This window comes from Pseudophryne corroboree, chromosome 2, assembly GCF_028390025.1.
Source record: "Pseudophryne corroboree isolate aPseCor3 chromosome 2, aPseCor3.hap2, whole genome shotgun sequence".
NCBI lineage: Eukaryota > Metazoa > Chordata > Amphibia > Anura > Myobatrachidae > Pseudophryne > Pseudophryne corroboree.
Window position 1 is genome coordinate 56,625,344 of NC_086445.1, and position 22,786 is coordinate 56,648,129.

The 22,786-nt window shown below is 44.2% G+C and overlaps 1 protein-coding gene across 7 annotated transcripts in view; it reads left to right on the top strand.

The window, feature by feature from the left end:
• TENM4 (teneurin transmembrane protein 4) overlaps positions 1-22,786 on the top strand; it is a 1,727,786-nt gene that overhangs the window by 1,685,725 nt on the left and 19,275 nt on the right. For all 7 annotated transcript variants that reach the window (XM_063951320.1, XM_063951326.1, XM_063951322.1 and 4 more), the window contains 4 exons: positions 17,073-17,245; positions 19,452-19,687; positions 20,079-20,375; positions 20,703-22,317. In XM_063951320.1, coding sequence (XP_063807390.1) covers positions 17,073-17,245; positions 19,452-19,687; positions 20,079-20,375; positions 20,703-22,317 — 2,321 coding nt within the window. The remainder of the gene's footprint in view (positions 1-17,072; positions 17,246-19,451; positions 19,688-20,078; positions 20,376-20,702; positions 22,318-22,786) is intronic.

The following is a 22,786-nucleotide window of genomic DNA, read 5'->3' on the forward strand; positions in this document are numbered from 1 at the left end:
AAGTGGGTGATATGTAAGTGACCACCCTCTGTTGATTTCAGGGGTAAAATTTGTGGCCCAAGACTAGTTAACCCTTGCAAAACTACAGCTACTTATTCAAAATGGCAAAATATGGTGTGTGTGCCCATTTTGCCAGTGTATTTCATGCCCAAAACAGCATTGGGTCAAGCAAAATACAAGTGGGTGATATGTAAGTGACCACCCTCTGTTGATTTCAGGGGTAAAATTTGTGGCCCAAAACTATTTAACCCTTGCAAAACTACAGCTACTTATTCAAAATATCAAAATATGGTGTGTGTGCCCACTTTGCCAGTGTATTTCATGCCCAAAACAGCGTTGGGCCAAACAAAATACAAATGAGTGATATGTAAGTGACCACCCTCTATTGATTTCAGGTGTCAAATTTGTGGCCCAAGACTAGTTAACCCTTGCAAAACTACAGCTACTTATTCAAAATGGCAAAATATGGTGTGTGTGCCCACTTTGCCAGTGTATTTCATGCCCAAAACAGCGTTGGGCCAAACAAAATACAAGTGGGTGATATGTAAGTGACCACCCTCTGCTGATTTCAGGGGTCAAATTTGTGGCCCAAGACTAGTTAACCCTTGCAAAACTACAGCTACTTATTCAAAATGGCAAAATATGGTGTGTGTGCCCACTTTGCCAGTGTATTTCATGCCCAAAACAGCATTGGGCCAGGCAAAATACAAGTGGGTCACATGCAAGTGACCACTCTCTGTTGATTTCAGGTGTCAAATTTGTGGCCCAAGACTAGTTAACCCTTGCAAAACTACAGCTACTTATTCAAAATGGCAAAATATGGTGTGTGTGCCCATTTTGCCAGTGTATTTCATGCCCAAAACAGCATTGGGTCAAGCAAAATACAAGTGGGTGATATGTAAGTGACCACCCTCTGTTGATTTCAGGGGTAAAATTTGTGGCCCAAAACTATTTAACCCTTGCAAAACTACAGCTACTTATTCAAAATATCAAAATATGGTGTGTGTGCCCACTTTGCCAGTGTATTTCATGCCCAAAACAGCGTTGGGCCAAACAAAATACAAATGAGTGATATGTAAGTGACCACCCTCTATTGATTTCAGGTGTCAAATTTGTGGCCCAAGACTAGTTAACCCTTGCAAAACTACAGCTACTTATTCAAAATGGCAAAATATGGTGTGTGTGCCCACTTTGCCAGTGTATTTCATGCCCAAAACAGCGTTGGGCCAAACAAAATACAAGTGGGTGATATGTAAGTGACCACCCTCTGCTGATTTCAGGGGTCAAATTTGTGGCCCAAGACTAGTTAACCCTTGCAAAACTACAGCTACTTATTCAAAATGGCAAAATATGGTGTGTGTGCCCACTTTGCCAGTGTATTTCATGCCCAAAACAGCATTGGGCCAGGCAAAATACAAGTGGGTCACATGCAAGTGACCACTCTCTGTTGATTTCAGGTGTCAAATTTGTGGCCCAAGACTAGTTAACCCTTGCAAAACTACAGCTACTTATTCAAAATAGCAATTTATAAAATGGTGTTTATGCCCACTTTGCCAGTGTATTTCATGCCCAAAACAGCATTGGGCCAAGCAAAATACAAGTGGGTGATATGTAAGTGACCACCCTCTGTTGATTTCAGGGGTAAAATTTGTGGCCCAAGACTAGTTAACCCTTGCAAAACTACAGCTACTTATTCAAAATGGCAAAATATGGTGTGTGTGCCCATTTTGCCAGTGTATTTCATGCCCAAAACAGCGTTGGGCCAAACAAAATACAAGTGGGTGATATGTAAGTGACCACCCTCTGCTGATTTCAGGGGTCAAATTTGTGGCCCAAGACTAGTTAACCCTTGCAAAACTACAGCTACTTATTCAAAATGGCAAAATATGCTGTGTGCCCACTTTGCCAGTGTATTTCATGCCCAAAACAGCGTTGGGCCAAACAAAATACAAGTGGGTGATATGTAAGTGACCACCCTCTGCTGATTTCATGTGTCAAATTTGTGGCCCAAGACTAGTTAACCCTTGCAAAACCACAGCTACTTATTCAAAATAGCAATTTATAAAATGGTGTTTATGCCCACTTTGCCAGTGTATTTCATGCCCAAAACAGCGTTGGGCCAAACAAAATACAAGTGGGTGATATGTAAGTGACCACCCTCTGCTGATTTCAGGGGTCAAATTTGTGGCCCAAGACTGGTTAACCCTTGCAAAACTACAGCTACTTATTCAAAATGGTAAAATATGGTGTGTGTGCCCACTTTGCCAGTGTATTTCATGCCCAAAACAGCGTTGGGCCAAGCAAAATACAACTGCGTCATATGTAAGTGACCACCCTCTGTTGTTTTTGGGGGTCAAATTTGTGGCCCAAGACTAGTTAACCCTTGCTAAACTACAGCTACTTATTCAAAATGGCAAAATATGGTGTGTGCCCACTTTGCCAGTATATTTCATGCTCAAAACAGCGTTGGGCCAGGCAAAATACAACTGCGTCATATATAAGTGACCACCCTCTGTTGTTTTTGGGGGTCAAATTTGTGGCCCAAGACTAGTTAACCCTTGCTAAACTACAGCTACTTATTCAAAATGGCAAAATATGGTGTGTGTGCCCACTTTGCCAGTATATTTCATGCCCAAAACAGCGTTGGGCCAAGCAAAATACAACTGCGTCACATGTAAGTGACCACCCTCTGTTGATTTCAGGTGTCAGATTTGTGGCCCAAGACTGGTTAATCCTTGCAAAACTACAGCTACTTATTCAAAATGGTAAAATATGGTGTGTGTGCCCACTTTGCCAGTGTATTTCATGCCCAAAACAGCGTTGGGCCAAACAAAATACAAGTGGGTGATATGTAAGTGACCACCCTCTGCTGATTTCAGGGGTCAAATTTGTGGCCCAAGACTAGTTAACCCTTGCAAAACTACAGCTACTTATTCAAAATGGCAAAATATGCTGTGTGTGCCCACTTTGCCAGTGTATTTCATGCCCAAAACAGCGTTGGGCCAAACAAAATACAAGTGGGTGATATGTAAGTGACCACCCTCTGCTGATTTCATGTGTCAAATTTGTGGCCCAAGACTAGTTAACCCTTGCAAAACCACAGCTACTTATTCAAAATAGCAATTTATAAAATGGTGTTTATGCCCACTTTGCCAGTGTATTTCATGCCCAAAACAGCATTGGGCCAAGCAAAATACAAGTGGGTGATATGTAAGTGACCACCCTCTGTTGATTTCAGGGGTAAAATTTGTGGCCCAAGACTAGTTAACCCTTGCAAAACTACAGCTACTTATTCAAAATGGCAAAATATGGTGTGTGTGCCCATTTTGCCAGTGTATTTCATGCCCAAAACAGCGTTGGGCCAAACAAAATACAAGTGGGTGATATGTAAGTGACCACCCTCTGCTGATTTCAGGGGTCAAATTTGTGGCCCAAGACTAGTTAACCCTTGCAAAACTACAGCTACTTATTCAAAATGGCAAAATATGCTGTGTGTGCCCACTTTGCCAGTGTATTTCATGCCCAAAACAGCGTTGGGCCAAACAAAATACAAGTGGGTGATATGTAAGTGACCACCCTCTGCTGATTTCATGTGTCAAATTTGTGGCCCAAGACTAGTTAACCCTTGCAAAACCACAGCTACTTATTCAAAATAGCAATTTATAAAATGGTGTTTATGCCCACTTTGCCAGTGTATTTCATGCCCAAAACAGCGTTGGGCCAAACAAAATACAAGTGGGTGATATGTAAGTGACCACCCTCTGCTGATTTCAGGGGTCAAATTTGTGGCCCAAGACTGGTTAACCCTTGCAAAACTACAGCTACTTATTCAAAATGGTAAAATATGGTGTGTGTGCCCACTTTGCCAGTGTATTTCATGCCCAAAACAGCGTTGGGCCAAGCAAAATACAACTGCGTCATATGTAAGTGACCACCCTCTGTTGTTTTTGGGGGTCAAATTTGTGGCCCAAGACTAGTTAACCCTTGCTAAACTACAGCTACTTATTCAAAATGGCAAAATATGGTGTGTGCCCACTTTGCCAGTATATTTCATGCTCAAAACAGCGTTGGGCCAGGCAAAATACAACTGCGTCATATATAAGTGACCACCCTCTGTTGTTTTTGGGGGTCAAATTTGTGGCCCAAGACTAGTTAACCCTTGCAAAACTACAGCTACTTATTCAAAATGGCAAAATATGGTGTGTGTGCCCACTTTGCCAGTGTATTTCATGCCCAAAACAGCATTGGGCCAGGCAAAATACAAGTGGGTCACATGCAAGTGACCACTCTCTGTTGATTTCAGGGGTAAAATTTGTGGCCCAAGACTAGTTAACCTTTGCAAAACTACAGCTACTTATTCAAAATGGCAAAATATGGTGTGTGTGCCCACTTTGCCAGTGTATTGTATGCCCAAAACAGCGTTGGGCCAAGCAAAATACAAGTGGGTCATATGTAAGTGACCACCCTCTGTTGATTTCAGGGGTAAAATTTGTGGCCCAAGACTAGTTAACCCTTGCAAAACTACAGCTACTTATTCAAAATGGCAATTTATAAAATGGTGTCTGTGCCCACTTTGCCAGTGTATTTCATGCCCAAAACAGCGTTGGGCCAAGCAAAATATAAGTGGGTCATATGTAAGTGACCACCCTCTGTTGATTTCAGTTGTCAAATTTGTGGCCCAAGACTGGTTAACCCTTGCAAAACTACAGCTACTTATTCAAAATAGCAAATCATGGTGTGTGTGCCCACTTTGCCAGTGTATTTCATGCCCAAAACAGCGTTGAGCCAGGAAAAATACAAGTGGATCACATGCAAGTGACCACCCTCTGTTGTTTTTGCGGGGCAAATGTGTGGCCCAAGACTGGTTAACCCTTGCAAAACTACAGCTACTTATTCAAAATGGTAAAATATGGTGTGTGTGCCCACTTTGCCAGTGTACTGTATTTCATGCCCAAAACAGCGTTGGGCCAAGCAAAATACAACTGCGTCATATGTAAGTGACCACCCTCTGTTGATTTCAGGTGTCAGATTTGTGGCCCAAGACTGGTTAACCCTTGCAAAACTACAGCTACTTATTCAAACTGGTAAAATATGGTGTGTGTGCCCACTTTGCCAGTGTATTTCATGCCCAAAACAGCGTTGGGCCAGGCAAAATACAACTGCGTCATATGTAAGTGACCACCCTCTGTTGTTTTTGGGGGTCAAATTTGTGGCCCAAGACTAGTTAACCCTTGCTAAACTACAGCTACTTATTCAAAATGGCAAAATATGGTGTGTGTGCCCACTTTGCCAGTGTATTTCATGCCCAAAACAGCGTTGGGCCAAGCAAAATACAAGTGGGTCATATGTAACTGATCACCCTTTGTTGATTTCAGGTGTCAAATTTGTGGCCCAAGACTAGTTAACCCTTGCAAAACTACAGCTACTTATTGAAAATGGCAAAATATGGTGTGTGTGCCCACTTTGCCAGTGTATTTCATGCCCAAAACAGCGTTGGGCCAAGCAAAATACAACTGCGTCATATGTAAGTGACCACCCTCTGTTGTTTTTGGGGGTCAAATTTGTGGCCCAAGACTAGTTAACCCTTGCTAAACTACAGCTACTTATTCAAAATGGCAAAATATGGTGTGTGCCCACTTTGCCAGTATATTTCATGCTCAAAACAGCGTTGGGCCAGGCAAAATACAACTGCGACACATGTAAATGACCACCCTCTGTTGATTTCAGGTGTCAGATTTGTGGCCCAAGACTGGTTAACCCTTGCAAAACTACAGCTACTTATTCAAAATGGTAAAATATGGTGTGTGTGCCCACTTTGCCAGTGTATTTCATGCCCGAAACAGCGTTGGGCCAAACAAAATACAAGTGGGTGATATGTAAGTGACCACCCTCTGCTGATTTCAGGGGTCAAATTTGTGGCCCAAGACTAGTTAACCCTTGCAAAACTACAGCTGCTTATTCAAAATGGCAAAATATGGTGTGTGTGCCCACTTTGCCAGTGTATTGTATGCCCAAAACAGCGTTGGGCCAAGCAAAATACAAGTGGGTGATATGTAAGTGACCACCCTCTGTTGATTTCAGGGGTCAAATTTGTGGCCCAAGACTAGTTAACCCTTGCAAAACTACAGCTACTTATTCAAAATGGCAATTTATAAAATGGTGTCTGTGCCCACTTTGCCAGTGTATTTCATGCCCAAAACAGCGTTGGGCCAAGCAAAATACAAGTGGGTCATATGTAAGTGACCACCCTCTGTTGATTTCAGTTGTCAAATTTGTGGCCCAAGACTGGTTAACCCTTGCAAAACTACAGCTACTTATTCAAAATAGCAAATCATGGTGTGTGTGCCCACTTTGCCAGTGTATTTCATGCCCAAAACAGCGTTGAGCCAGGAAAAATACAAGTGGGTCACATGCAAGTGACCACCCTCTGTTGTTTTTGCGGGTCAAATGTGTGGCCCAAGACTGGTTAACCCTTGCAAAACTACAGCTACTTATTCAAAATGGTAAGATATGGTGTGTGTGCCCACTTTGCCAGTGTACTGTATTTCATGCCCAAAACAGCGTTGGGCCAAGCAAAATACAACTGCGTCATATGTAAGTGACCACCCTCTGTTGATTTCAGGTGTCAGATTTGTGGCCCAAGACTGGTTAACCCTTGCAAAACTACAGCTACTTATTCAAAATGGTAAAATATGGTGTGTGTGCCCACTTTGCCAGTGTATTTCATGCCCAAAACAGCGTTGGGCCAGGCAAAATACAACTGCGTCATATGTAAGTGACCACCCTCTGTTGTTTTTGGGGGTCAAATTTGTGGCCCAAGACTAGTTAACCCTTGCTAAACTACAGCTACTTATTCAAAATGGCAAAATATGGTGTGTGTGCCCATTTTGCCAGTGTATTTCATGCCCAAAACAGCGTTGGGCCAAGCAAAATACAACTGCGTCATATGTAAGTGACCACCCTCTGTTGTTTTTGGGGGTCAAATTTGTGGCCCAAGACTAGTTAACCCTTGCTAAACTACAGCTACTTATTCAAAATGGCAAAATATGGTGTGTGTGCCCACTTTGCCAGTATATTTCATGCCCAAAACAGCATTGGGCCAAGCAAAATACAACTGCGTCACATGTAAGTGACCACCCTCTGTTGATTTCAGGTGTCAGATTTGTGGCCCAAGACTGGTTAACCCTTGCAAAACTACAGCTACTTATTCAAAATGGTAAAATATGGTGTGTGTGCCCACTTTGCCAGTGTATTTCATGCCCAAAACAGCGTTGGGCCAGGCAAAATACAAGTGGGTCACATGCAAGTGACCACTCTCTGTTGATTTCAGGTGTCAAATTTGTGGCCCAAGACTAGTTAACCCTTGCAAAACTACAGCTACTTATTCAAAATGGCAAAATATGGTGTGTGTGCCCACTTTGCCAGTGTATTTCATGCCCAAAACAGTGTTGGGCCAGGCAAAATACAAGTGGGTCACATGCAAGGGACCCTACTCTGTTGATTTCAGGTGTCAAATTTGTGACAGAAGACTCATTAACCCTTGCGAAACTGAATGATCTGAATAAGAAGCTGGAGTTCGAATAAGAAGTGAATAAGAAGCTGGAGCTTGAATAAGAAGTGAATAAGAAGCTGGCCGAATAAGAAGCTAACTTCAGCCTCGTCCCAGGGGCAGACTTGATGTTCTCAGCCAGAGAGGTGGTAAGCCTGGTCTTGGTGTTCTCATGTTTGAGGCGAGGAGAGGCCACATAAAGTTCCAGAGTTTTTAGGTTGTAATGCAGTCCTTCTGTTAATTTGTAAGTTTGTTTGACTTCTGTTTTCCTTCGGTTAAACACAGGTATAACACTGCTATTGATATTAGCTGCCACTTAATAACTAGCCACTTTATACACTAGCCACTGCAACGTCCTTATAGGCCTGACGTCCTATACTATACTGGTTAAGTAAGTCTACAAACACATGCTCTTTGTGATTAAAACCCCCTCCCCCACACAGCAACCCTCCACCAAAGGTGAGAATCAACTACCAAATGTGAAATCTAAGCCCCAGTCAATCACAAAGTTTTTGCTGACTACAGATATTAATCCACTTAACAATTTACAAAATATATCTTTTTAGCAATAAACACACAGTGATCAGCTCTCTGCTGTAGTTACCAAATATATCTTTTTAGCAATAAACACACAGTGATCAGCTCTCTGCTGTAGTTACCAAATATATCTTTTTAGCAATAAACACACAGTGATCAGCTCTCTGCTGTAGTTACCAAATATATCTTTTTAGCAATAAACACACAGTGATCAGCTCTCTGCTGTAGTTACCAAATATATCTTTTTAGCAATAAACACACAGTGATCAGCTCTCTGCTGTAGTTACCAAATATATCTTTTTAGCAATAAACACACAGTGATCAGCTCTCTGCTGTAGTTACCAAATATATCTTTTTAGCAATAAACACACAGTGATCAGCTCTCTGCTGTAGTTACCAAATATATCTTTTTAGCAATAAACACACAGTGATCAGCTCTCTGCTGTAGTTACCAAATATATCTTTTTAGCAATAAACACACAGTGATCAGCTCTCTGCTGTAGTTACCAAATATATCTTTTTAGCAATAAACACACAGTGATCAGCTCTCTGCTGTAGTTACCAAATATATCTTTTTAGCAATAAACACACAGTGATCAGCTCTCTGCTGTAGTTACCAAATATATCTTTTTAGCAATAAACACACAGTGATCAGCTCTCTGCTGTAGTTACCAAATATATCTTTTTAGCAATAAACACACAGTGATCAGCTCTCTGCTGTAGTTACCAAATATATCTTTTTAGCAATAAACACACAGTGATCAGCTCTCTGCTGTAGTTACCAAATATATCTTTTTAGCAATAAACACACAGTGATCAGCTCTCTGCTGTAGTTACCAAATATATCTTTTTAGCAATAAACACACAGTGATCAGCTCTCTGCTGTAGTTACCAAATATATCTTTTTAGCAATAAACACACAGTGATCAGCTCTCTGCTGTAGTTACCAAATATATCTTTTTAGCAATAAACACACAGTGATCAGCTCTCTGCTGTAGTTACCAAATATATCTTTTTAGCAATAAACACACAGTGATCAGCTCTCTGCTGTAGTTACCTGTTGGTGAAAAGGAGAGACAGGAGTCAATTCCAAATATCAGTTGAAGATGCAACCAATGAAACACAGGTATAACACTGCTATTGATATTAGCTGCCACTTAATAACTAGCCACTTTATACACTAGCCACTGCAACGTCCTTATAGGCCTGACGTCCTATACTATACTGGTCAGATGCTAATTTCAAAGAAGTTATTGGCTTTATACCCTTTCCCGCCAGAGGTTAGGGCGCGCTGGGAAACACCTCCTAGGGTGGACAAGGCGCTCACACGCTTATCTAAACAAGTGGCGTTACCCTCTCCTGAGACGGCCGCACTTAAAGATCCAGCAGATAGGAGGATGGAAAATATCCAAAAAAGTATATACACACATACAGGTGTTATACTACGACCAGCTATAGCGACAGCCTGGATGTGCAGTGCTGGAGTAGCTTGGTCAGAGTCCCTGATTGAAAATATTGATACCCTGGATAGGGACAATGTTTTACTGTCTTTAGAGCAAATAAAGGATGCATTTCTTTATATGCGTGATGCACCGAGGGATATCTGCACACTGGCATCACGGGTAAGTGCTATGTCCATTTCGGCCAGAAGAAGTTTATGGACGCGACAGTGGTCAGGCGATGCGGACTCAAAACGGCATATGGAAGTTTTGCCGTATAAAGGGGAGGAGTTATTTGGAGTCGGTCTATCAGATTTGGTGGCCACGGCTACAGCCGGGAAATCCACCTTTTTACCTCAAGTTACTCCCCAACAGAAAAAGACACCGACTTTTCAACCGCAGCCCTTTCGTTCCTTTAAAAACAAGAGATCAAAGGGATATTCATATCTGCCACGAGGCAGAGGAAGGGGGAAGAGACAGCAACAGGCAGCTCCTTCCCAGGAACAGAAGCCCTCCCCCGCTTCTACAAAAGCCTCAGCATGACGCTGGGGCTTCTCAAGCGGACTCGGGGGCGGTGGGCGGTCGTCTCAAGAATTTCAGCGCGCAGTGGGCTCACTCGCAGGTAGATCCCTGGATCCTGCAGATAATATCTCAGGGATACAGGTTGGAACTAGAGACAGATCCACCTCGCCGTTTCCTGAAGTCTGCTTTACCAACGTCCCCCTCCGAAAGGGAGACGGTCTTGGAAGCCATTCACAAGCTGTACTCTCAGCAGGTGATAGTCAAGGTACCTCTTCTACAACAAGGAAAGGGGTATTATTCCACTCTATTTGTGGTACCGAAGCCGGATGGCTCGGTAAGACCTATTCTAAATCTGAAGTCCTTGAACCTGTACATAAAGAAGTTCAAGTTCAAGATGGAGTCACTCAGAGCAGTGATAGCGAACCTGGAAGAAGGGGACTTTATGGTATCCTTGGACATCAAGGATGCGTACCTCCACGTTCCAATTTACCCCTCACACCAGGGGTACCTCAGGTTCGTCGTACAAAACTGTCACTATCAGTTTCAGACGCTGCCGTTCGGATTGTCCACGGCACCTCGGGTCTTTACAAAGGTAATGGCCGAGATGATGATTCTTCTTCGAAGAAAAGGCGTATTAATTATCCCATACTTGGACGATCTCCTGATAAGGGCAAGGTCCAGAGAACAGCTAGAGATGGGATTAGCACTGTCTCAAGAAGTGCTAAAACAGCACGGGTGGATTCTGAATATTCCAAAATCCCAGTTAATGCCAACAACTCGTCTGCTGTTCCTAGGGATGATTCTGGACACGGTTCAGAAAAAGGTTTTTCTCCCGGAGGAAAAAGCCAAGGAGTTATCCGAGCTTGTCAGGAACCTCCTAAAACCAGGAAAGGTGTCTGTACATCAATGCACAAGAGTCCTGGGAAAAATGGTGGCTTCTTACGAAGCAATTCCATTCGGCAGATTCCACGCAAGAATTTTCCAGAGGGATCTGTTGGACAAATGGTCAGGGTCGCATCTTCAGATGCACCAGCGGATAACCCTGTCTCCAAGGACAAGGGTATCTCTTCTGTGGTGGTTGCAGAGTGCTCATCTATTGGAGGGCCGCAGATTCGGCATACAGGATTGGATCCTGGTGACCACGGACGCCAGCCTGAGAGGCTGGGGAGCAGTCACACAAGGAAGAAACTTCCAGGGAGTGTGGACGAGCCTGGAAACGTCTCTTCACATAAACATTCTGGAACTAAGAGCAATCTACAATGCTCTAAGCCAGGCAGAACCTCTGCTTCAGGGAAAACCGGTGTTGATCCAGTCGGACAACATCACGGCAGTCGCCCATGTGAACAGACAGGGCGGCACAAGAAGCAGGAGTGCAATGGCAGAAGCTGCAAGGATTCTTCGCTGGGCAGAGAATCATGTGATAGCACTGTCAGCAGTGTTCATCCCGGGAGTGGACAACTGGGAAGCAGACTTCCTCAGCAGACACGACCTTCTCCCGGGAGAGTGGGGACTTCATCCAGAAGTCTTCCACATGCTGGTAACCCGTTGGGAAAGACCAATGGTGGACATGATGGCGTCTCGCCTCAACAAAAAACTGGACAGGTATTGCGCCAGGTCAAGAGATCCGCAGGCAATAGCTGTGGACGCGCTGGTAACGCCTTGGGTGTACCAGTCGGTGTATGTGTTTCCTCCTCTGCCTCTCATACCAAAAGTATTGAGAATTATACGGCAAAGAGGCGTAAGAACGATACTAGTGGTTCCGGATTGGCCAAGAAGGACTTGGTACCCGGAACTTCAAGAGATGATCACGGAAGATCCGTGGCCTCTACCTCTAAGGAGGGACTTGCTTCAGCAGGGTCCCTGTCTGTTTCAAGACTTACCGCGGCTGCGTTTGACGGCATGGCGGTTGAACGCCGGATCCTAAAGGAAAAAGGCATGCCGGAAGAAGTCATTCCTACTTTGATTAAAGCAAGGAAGGAAGTAACCGTGCAACATTATCACCGCATTTGGCGAAAATATGTTGCGTGGTGCGAGGATCGGAGTGCTCCGACGGAGGAATTTCAACTGGGTCGATTCCTACATTTCCTGCAATCAGGATTGTCTATGGGTCTCAAATTGGGATCTATTAAGGTTCAAATTTCGGCCCTGTCGATTTTCTTCCAGAAAGAATTGGCTTCAGTCCCTGAAGTCCAGACTTTTGTTAAGGGAGTGCTGCATATACAGCCTCCTGTGGTGCCTCCAGTGGCACCGTGGGATCTCAATGTGGTTTTGGACTTTCTAAAATCTCATTGGTTTGAACCACTAAAAAATGTGGATTTGAAATATCTCACATGGAAAGTGACCATGCTACTAGCCCTGGCTTCGGCCAGGAGAGTGTCAGAACTGGCAGCTTTATCTTACAAAAGCCCATATCTGATTTTCCATTCGGACAGGGCGGAACTGCGGACTCGTCCGCATTTTCTCCCTAAGGTGGTGTCAGCATTTCATCTGAACCAGCCTATTGTAGTGCCTGCGGCTACAAGTGACTTGGAGGACTCCAAGTTACTGGACGTTGTCAGAGCATTGAAAATATATATTGCAAGGACAGCTGGAGTCAGAAAATCTGACTCGTTGTTTATATTGTATGCACCCAACAAGATGGGTGCTCCTGCGTCTAAGCAGACGATTGCTCGTTGGATCTGTAGCACAATCCAACTTGCACATTCTGTGGCAGGCCTGCCACAGCCTAAATCTGTAAAGGCCCACTCCACAAGGAAGGTGGGCTCATCTTGGGCGGCTGCCCGAGGGGTCTCGGCATTACAACTTTGCCGAGCAGCTACGTGGTCAGGGGAGAACACGTTTGTAAAATTTTACAAATTTGATACTCTGGCTAAGGAGGACCTGGAGTTCTCTCATTCGGTGCTGCAGAGTCATCCGCACTCTCCCGCCCGTTTGGGAGCTTTGGTATAATCCCCATGGTCCTTTCAGGAACCCCAGCATCCACTAGGACGATAGAGAAAATAAGAATTTACTTACCGATAATTCTATTTCTCGGAGTCCGTAGTGGATGCTGGGCGCCCATCCCAAGTGCGGATTATCTGCAATAATTGTACATAGTTATTGTTAACTAATTCGGGTTATTGTTGTAGGGAGCCATCTTTCAGAGGCTCCTCTGTTATCATACTGTTAACTGGGTTTAGATCACAAGTTGTACGGTGTGATTGGTGTGGCTGGTATGAGTCTTACCCGGGATTCAAAATTCCTCCCTTATTGTGTACGCTCGTCCGGGCACAGTACCTAACTGAGGCTTGGAGGAGGGTCATAGGGGGAGGAGCCAGTGCACACCACCTGATCGGAAAGCTTTACTTTTTGTGCCCTGTCTCCTGCGGAGCCGCTATTCCCCATGGTCCTTTCAGGAACCCCAGCATCCACTACGGACTCCGAGAAATAGAATTATCGGTAAGTAAATTCTTATTTTTCAAACATTTGAATTCCCCCCTAAGACTGGACTCTACAATAGGGCATAATGGATACAGAACCCTCTTGGGCAATTCGGTCTTGGCGACCCTTCCTCAGTTTTTTATACGCTCACTGGTTGGAGGGTTGTGTTCTGCACCTCCCTCTGTTATTTAAAAACAACAACTAAAAAGATCTCCAGATAAACAGAACCAGTAACTTTGCCGGATATTAAGCCGATTCACCGTTCTGCACCAACGCCCCAAAAAAATGGTTTATAAAACCGAATCTTCAGTTTTCTCCTCTGGAGCCACTATTGTTCCACAAGCTGGCATCACAGAGAATGGGGCGGATTAACCTCTGTCAGTCATTCCGCTCAGTATAGATTGCTATGGGAACAGAAGCCCCAGTCCTTAATGTGCTATACAGGCGGTTTGTCTGCATCCTCTATATAACAGACACATGGGGGGAGGAATGTAATAGGGTGCGAGAATCAGAAAGTGAGAGATTTTGTGAGAGTTCTCTTGTTTGTTTTTTTTAAAGTGGCAATCCGTTACATGGCAAGAGCAACTTGATTTTTGCAATGTAAATGATTGCCACTTAAAAAAAAAAAAAAAAAAAAGGAAAACTCTCACAAAATCTCTCCCTTTCCCAAAAATCTCTCACTTTTTCACAACCTGTTACCCCCCCCCCCCACCTCATGATAATAAAAAGTGTTCTGTCCCGCAACATCCACAGTACAGCGGAACCCATAACCATAGATAACAGTGCTGTGTCTAGGCAACGCATTAACGGCCTGATTCATAGTCTATTAATTTTCTGCGAGTGCGCAATAAGCCCTAAAAGTTCATATGGCGCCCTCGCTTCCCAGTGGCACACTTACAGCTGAGGTACCCGGTATTATGAATGTAGACGAAATGCGCTTGGCGATGACTGACTGGGAGGATTCTATTCAGACACACAGTACCCTGTAAGGACAAAGAAAGTGTATATGGTCCCACATATACAGATGCGTCCTCACACATCCAGCCTCAATACGCCATGTTGCGCGAGATGCCTGGCGGGAGTGAGCTTCCAGGTCCCGTGCAACTCTGCTAACGTCTGGTGTCATTTTTTGCAGAAAATGCGTCTTAGATCATATGCAATGCAACAAGGACGCACAAGGAGACTGTGCTGATTAATGTGATACATGACACTTGTATACTGTGTGTGACTGAGTCTGTATACGCAGCAGAACAGAACTTGTCATGGAAAAAGCTGCAGCAGCTACATTGTAGCACTTCATATACAGATTCAGAGACTCAGTCACACACAGGGGATCGGTATGGGATCCCGGCGGTCAGGAGACTGACGCCAGATCCGACAGGCAGAATCCCGGCAGCGTGCGTGCTCACCGTACATCGGGCCCAGTGGCGACATACTATTATATTCCCCCTGGGGTGATGGCGTGGACCACCGCCCAAAGGTGAATTCCGGGCTTGTGTCGGTGTCCCAAGTGCCGGCACTCACAGGTTGTCGGGATTCCGGTATCGTTATCGGAATCCCGACTGCCGGGATGTTAACCGCATACCGCACACAGACATACACGTGTCATACATCACATTAATCAGCACAGTCTCCTCATGCGTTCTTGTCACATTGTGTTGTGCCTAAGACACATTTTCGGCAAAAAAGACGACCGATGCTAGCATATTCTGGCGCGACCTGGCGTGCCAAGAGGCCACCGTTAAACACACATACCCCAGTCTGCTGTAAATAACAAAACATGTTAAACGCTAACTCTAGAATATCATTGTGTTGTGAGGGAATGTTAGTGACCGTGTGTTACCAACACATCCATTCCATAGACCACCTCCTGTTGATAGCCGGACATAGACCTCGTAGGACCCCTAGGCAAGATACCGCTCTGGACCCCCGAACCCCCCCCCCCCCCCCCACTTCCTTCTACAAACAATCAGCAGAACTATATTTTCATTCCTGATTGCAAGCAGCATCACAAAAGAACACTGGCTTGCGTTTGCGATGCATGCGCAGTCTGCCAATTACCGCTCAGTTGCGTGAACATTGGCGTTGTATACCAGTGTGAATCAGGTACTGGCTATTTGGGAAGTAGACTTGAAACCTGTGTCACATACCTGAGACCGCCCACATACAGTGAATGAGACCATTTTGTGTTTCCAAAAATGTCTCATCCTATCAAAGAACATCGCTTAACAACATTGGGGGTCTATTCATGAAGCAGTGATAAGACTGGAGAAGTGAGCCAGCAGAGAAGTTGCCCATGGCAACCAATCAGCATTGAAGTAACATTAATAATTTGCATACTATACAATTGTACGGAGCAGCTCATTGGTTGCCATGGGCAACTTCTCCACTGGCTCACTTCTCCACTCTTTTCACTGCTTCATGAATAGACCCCTAAATACCCCTGCAATTGCATACCTCCCAACATGACCCTCTCCAAGAGGGACACAATGCTCTGCTCCTGGATTTTTCTCTTAACTAGTGATTGCCAGCACCTGTGTTGAACAGGTAAATGGATAAGAAAGGTGTGTCAGCACAGGTGATGGTAATCATACATCAAGAGGGAAGTCCAGGAGCAGAGCATTGTGTCCCTCCTGGAGAGGGTCATGTTGGGAGGTATGCAATTGACAGATGTCTGTAAAAGTATACAGACAGACAGCCCCCATCTTTTGTTTTTTAAGTACACTAGAGGATTTTTTTTTTATGGTAGGTGGGGAGTAGACAGGACTGCGTTACATTACATGTATACTACAAAGTATTTTACCTAACATGCACAGTGCAGACAACGGGACTCTTGGGGTATGGGCGAATCTGCGTGATGTCATGACATCACACAGTAGTTGCGCAGTGCTACTCTGAGAAGGTTTTGGATAGGCCAGATTTGTATGTGGGCCCGTCCAATGGCCCCTTTGGACTCATGGGGCCCTAGGCATGTGCCTAGGTTGCCATGTGGGAAATCCAGGCCTGCTTCTGCTCCGTCTGTCCTCCTCTCCACTGTAATGCGACGGCTGTGTAGTCATTTCTCACCGCTAACATCTCACAGCACCGGACGCCGCGTCACTAATGCTGCGACCAGGCCTGATATCTGTTTTGCGTCACAGAGTCTGAGCAACCACCAGTGTCCTAATTGCTGTGTACATTATAGTAATGCGAGAGTGTTCGGCCATGATGTGCCTCTGCATAATGATGTGTTCCTAAAAGAGATGGCAAATTAGGCTCTGCAAATTGCACTTTACACACTACACTACATGCAGGATGGAAGGCGGTATTGGACAGAGTTAATACTAGTGTGCATGTTCATGAGGTTCATGCGCAGGATATCAGGGAGACCAGCTGCAGCCGGAATAAACTTTAAAATGTACAACAGCAGAGGCAGCCATTTTGTGACCTGAACTAGGATCTAGTGACATCTGTGTTCAGCCAACAAAATGGCTGCCGCCACGGTAACTGGTACACGGTAAGAGCAGTCCCATTTCTCACGATGCCCCTGGATCAGTGCAGCCCTTGTGTTCAGCTGTGTGTACATCTATTACCGCATCTCACTTTGTCGCATTTCTCGTTTCCAGGTTTGACAGTTTTGGCCGGTTGACCAACGTTACCTTCCCCACGGGTCAGGTCAGCAGCTTCCACAGTGACACGGACAGCTCAGTCCATGTGCAGGTAGAGACATCAAATAAGGATGACGTTACCATAACGACCAACCTGTCCGCATCGGGAGCCTTCTATACACTGCTGCAAGGTGAGTTATACTTGTGTAGGCGCTAAAGCCTATAGGTAATGGTGTAATGGCAGATGCAATGTAACTTCCCATGAGTGTGACGCCTATAGGGGCGTCTCTCCTGGTTTACAGAACAACAATCATCCCTTTGTGATGCTTTGTGTCCCCGTTAAAAGAACGATATAATAATTTAGAACACCGGAAACATTTGGTCTGTAATAAGCCATTGTAGATTATAATGGCATGCAATCAACATCATGATTTTAGCATTTTGGACAATATTATAACCTGTAATAAAGCCGGAGAAACTGATTTTCCTTGTTCCTGAGCGTGTTTCAGACTAACTACACATGATAGTATTTCGGAAGAGCACTTTGTGGCATGTACAGGAGACGTAACATAGACCTTCATGGAAGTCTTTGTCTGTTCCAGCTGTCATTCTGGCCCTAAATGTGACATATGGCTATTTAAAGGCTGCCAGAGCATGAAATCTGCTTGTGTGACACCAACTGGGTGGGAAATCTGCTTGTGGGACACCCATTCATTTCAATAGGACAGCATCTTCCCAAAATAAACGGCAGTATTTTCCATGCCTTATAGCCTTATATTTTTACAGCTATAGTATATAGTGACTTACAATATATTTTTGTAGTGTTATGTTTTTGTATAGTATTATCTTTTTTGTAGTGTATTACGTTTTTGTAGTGTATTACATCATTGTAGTGTATTATGTTTTTATAGTGTATTATGTTTTTGTAGTGTATTATGGTCATGTAGTGTATTATGTTCTTGTAGTGTAGTATGTCCTGTAGTATATTACATTCTTGTAGTGTGTTACGTTCCTGTAGTGTATTATGTTTTTGTAGTGTATTATGTTCATGTAGTGTAGTATGTCCTGTAGTATATTACATTCTTGTAGTGTGTTACGTTCCTGTAGTGTATTATGTTTTTGTAGTGTATTATGTTCATGTAGTGTAGTATGTCCTGTAGTATATTACATTCTTGTAGTGTATTGTTTTTGTAGTTTATTGTTTTTGTAGTGTATTGTTTTTGTAGTGTTATGTTTTTGTAGTGGTGTTATGTTTTTGTAGTGTATTATGGTCATGTAGTGTATTATGTTCTTGTAGTGTAGTATGTCCTGTAGTATATTACATTCTTGTAGTGTTACGTTCCTGTAGTGTATTATGTTTTTGTAGTGTATTATGTTCATGTAGTGTAGTATGTCCTGTAGTATATTACATTCTTGTAGTGTATTATGTTTTTGTAGTGTGTTATGTTTTTGTAGTGTGTTATGTTCTTGTAGTGTATTACATACTTTTAGTGTATTGTGGGCCTAATTCAGATCTGATCGCAGCAGCAAGTTTGTAAGCTAATGGCCAAAACCATGTGCACTGCAAGGGGAGGGGGGGGGGGGGCAGATGTAACATGTGCAGAGAGATTTGGGTGGGGTGTGTTCAAACTGAAATCTAAATTTCGGTGTAAAGATAAAGCAGTCAGTATTTACCCTGCACAGAAACAATATAACCCACCCAAATCTAAAGGGGGGTACACACGGAGAGATCCGTGTTTAAAATGTTGTGTGTATGCCCCCCAGCGATAGCGATGCGCGGCCCCACGCATCGCTATCGCCGATGCTAGATTGAGCCTGCATGCAGGCTCAATCTAGCGGGTCGCTCACTTCAGCGCTGTGTGAAGTGAGTGGCCCCCCGTTTTCGTCCCCCTGAGCGGGGGGAGAGATGTGTGCTGAGCGGTCTGTGTTAAGATCGCTCAGCACACATCTCTCCCGTCAGTGCTGGCCTTAACTCTCTCTGCACATGTTATATCTGCCCCCCTGCAGTGCACATGGTTTTGTCCATTAACTAACAAATTTGCTGCTGCGATCAGGTCTGAATTAGGCCCTATGTCCTTGTAACTTCACGTGGCCATGCCCCAACTTTTTTTTTATTTGTTTGCATATAGACAATTAGATTTGAGCTTTTTTTTTTTATTGTGTATGGAATTGTGTAATAAGTGCTCAAATGGGGAATTATAATGTTTTTGTTTTTATTATTTATTGCCCTCATCCCTTTTCCTCTGTTTGATTTGAGGTTGCAGGTCTGTGATGTGTGCTTGCTTTTTATTATACAACCTTTGATCCGTACTGGGTAGATAGTCAGATGGAGGGAAGAACAATATATCCTACAAAAATGGCCTTTGATAAAGACCCAGCATTCTTTGCTTTTCATAGATCAAGTGCGGAACAGCTATTACATTGGCGCAGATGGTTCACTGAGGCTTATTCTAGCTAATGGGATGGAGGTCGCCCTGCAGACAGAGCCTCACCTGCTGGCTGGTACGGTGAACCCCACCGTTGGTAAACGCAATGTCACCCTGCCCATTGACAATGGCCTGAATTTGGTGGAGTGGCGGCAACGCAAGGAACAGGCGCGAGGACAGGTCACTGTGTTTGGACGCCGCCTGAGGGTAAATCTATTACGCTAAATATATGGAGAGGGTTTTTTTTATGTTTTCTCCGATTGTTATGTCAAACACCTATACTCCACAATGTTGGCATGGTGTCCTAGGTAACTGATAGGCCCTGTACACAAAATGGCCGCCTCTGCCATGCTGCTCCTGATAAAGGATAGCTCAGCACACAAGATGGCTGCATCCACGTTGTCAATAAATAGATATAAATATATACTGTATTTGCTGTATGTATATCTGTACGTTATATACAAATATATATATTTATTTAAAATAAAACTTGACCAAAAACTTGAATAAAAGTTAAAAGCGGATACTAAACACTGAATGACCTCTAACAGCCGCATATGCTGTGTGTTTGACTGTTTGTGCCTGCATATTCCCATAGGTCCACAATCGGAACTTGCTGTCTCTGGATTTCGATCGCGTTACAAGGACGGAGAAGATTAATGACGACCATCGGAAGTTCACCCTGAGGATTTTGTACGATCACGCTGGCAGGCCCAGCCTCTGGTCTCCATCTAACGGCCTTAATGGGGTGAACGTGACTTACTCTCCTGGGGGTCATGTGGCGGGAATTCAAAGAGGCACAATGTCGGAGAGGATGGAGTACGACCAGGCCGGCAAGATCATTTCAAGGACCTTTGCTGATGGGAAGTCGTGGACCTACACTTACCTGGAGAAGGTGTGAGAGATTTCCTTCTGGCCCCTCAATGTCCAGTCAAGACACAATTTTAAATGTATTGTTTTAGCTTTGTACTGAGAAGAAGGGGGTAACGGTTGGCCCTTTGGAAGGTTTGAGAAGTGTATCAGGTTGTCTATTTTTGACATAATAATTATTATAAGGACAATGTCTTCAACCGTTCGGTCTGACCTCTGACTTTTATGTTGCTTAATCCAATTTGGCATTAACTTTTTAAACCCATAAATAATACCTGTATAGGATAATTTTTGTAGCGCTCTACAGTAGGTACAATAATACACTCATTTATGTTTTGTTTTTCCTCCACAGTCTATGGTGTTACTTCTTCACAGCCAGCGGCAGTACATTTTTGAGTTTGACAAAAACAATCGACTATCTTCTGTAACTATGCCCAATGTGGCCCGACAAACCTTGGAGACGGTCCGCTCCATCGGATACTATCGGAATATTTACCGTCCTCCGGAGGGCAATGCCTCCGTGCTGCAGGACTTTTCTGAAGAAGGGCAGCTTCTGCAAACGTTATATATGGGTACTGGGAGACGCATCATGTACAAATATGGCAAGCTGTCCAAGCTGGCGGAGATCTTGTACGATACCACCAAAATAGCCTTCACCTACGATGAAACCGCCGGCATGTTGAAGACCGTCAACTTGCAAAACGAAGGCTTCACCTGCACGATCCGTTACCGGCAGATAGGACCTCTAATCGACCGACAGATTTTCCGATTCACAGAGGAAGGAATGGTGAACGCCAGATTTGATTACAATTACGACAACAGTTTCCGAGTCACCAGCATGCAGGCTGTCATCAACGAGACACCATTGCCTATCGACCTGTACAGGTACGATGACGTCTCTGGTAAAACCGAACAGTTCGGCAAATTTGGAGTTATTTACTACAACATTAACCAGATCATTACTACGGCGGTGATGACGCACACAAAACAGTTCGACACCTACGGCCGAGTCAGGGAGTTGCAGTATGAAATCTTTAGGTCCATGATGTTTTGGATGATGTTGCAATATGACAACATGGGCCGAGTGGTTAAGAAGGAGCTGAAGGTCGGGCCCTATGCAAACTCTACACGTTACACATATGAATATGATAGCGACGGACAGCTACAAACCGTATTTGTTAATGACAAACAGCAATGGAGATACAACTATGACTTGAATGGAAATTTGCACTTGCTAAATCCAGGAAACAGCATCCGCCTGATGCCGCTGAGATATGACTTGCGGGATCGGATAACTAGACTAGGCGATGTCCAGTATCGGATGGATGAAGATGGGTTCCTCAAGCAGAGAGGAAGTGATATGTTTGAGTATAGCTCTGCCGGTCTTCTCGTCAGAGCTTATAACAAAGTGAGCGGCTGGAGTGTGAGATACAGATATGATGGACTTGGGAGGAGAATTTCCCGAAAGACCCATAATGGTCAACATTTACAGTTCTTCTATGCTGACCTTGCCAACCCCACCAGAATCACGCACTTCTACAATCACTCCAGCTCTGAGATTGCCTCCCTGTACTATGACCTACAAGGCCACCTCTTTGCCATGGAGCTAAGCAGCGGGGATGAGTTTTACATTGCCTGTGACAACATCGGAACGCCCATGGCCGTCTTCACTGGCTCTGGACTGATGATCAAACAAATTCTATACACCGCCTACGGTGAAATCTACCTGGACTCTAACCCTAACTTCCAGCTCATCATAGGCTACCATGGCGGTCTCTTTGACTATATGACTAAGCTCGTCCACATGGGGCGGCGAGAGTACGACGTGCTGGCTGGCCGATGGACAAGTCCCGATCACGACATGTGGAAGCAGCTTAGCACCTCCAACATAATACCCTTCAATCTGTACATGTTTAAAAATAACAACCCAGTTAGCAGAGCCCAGGACACAAAATGCTATATGACAGGTGAGCCCAATATAGACGTATACAATTTCTGCCCCGTAAGTGGTGAGGTTAGATGTCAAAGACCTGGCTGCCTGACAAAGATTGGATCCATTGTGAAATTAAGTGGCCTCTTTCTTCCTCCTCTTTGTCACTTACTCATCCTACAGCTAAAGACTACAATCGCCAGATGCTTAGTGCTTTACATCAGGGTTGCCAGAGCTTGCTCATTGTTGTTTGTGTTTGCCTCACACCTTCGTGCTCTACAATTACTGTCATCTTTAGGCTTTTTGATGTGCAATTCTGGATTGCAAGGAAAAAAAGCTTTTTCCGAGACAAAGGTCTAATTGATGTCTTCCAGGAAGTTGTCATTTTCACCATGACGATCTTAGAGAACCTATTGTAGCTCCGTAGCAGCTCGCTGTAACGTAAGGTGCAATGCGCCACCTGGGTCTTGCCTGCTAGGAATATAAAGTATCGTTTTAAATTTTAG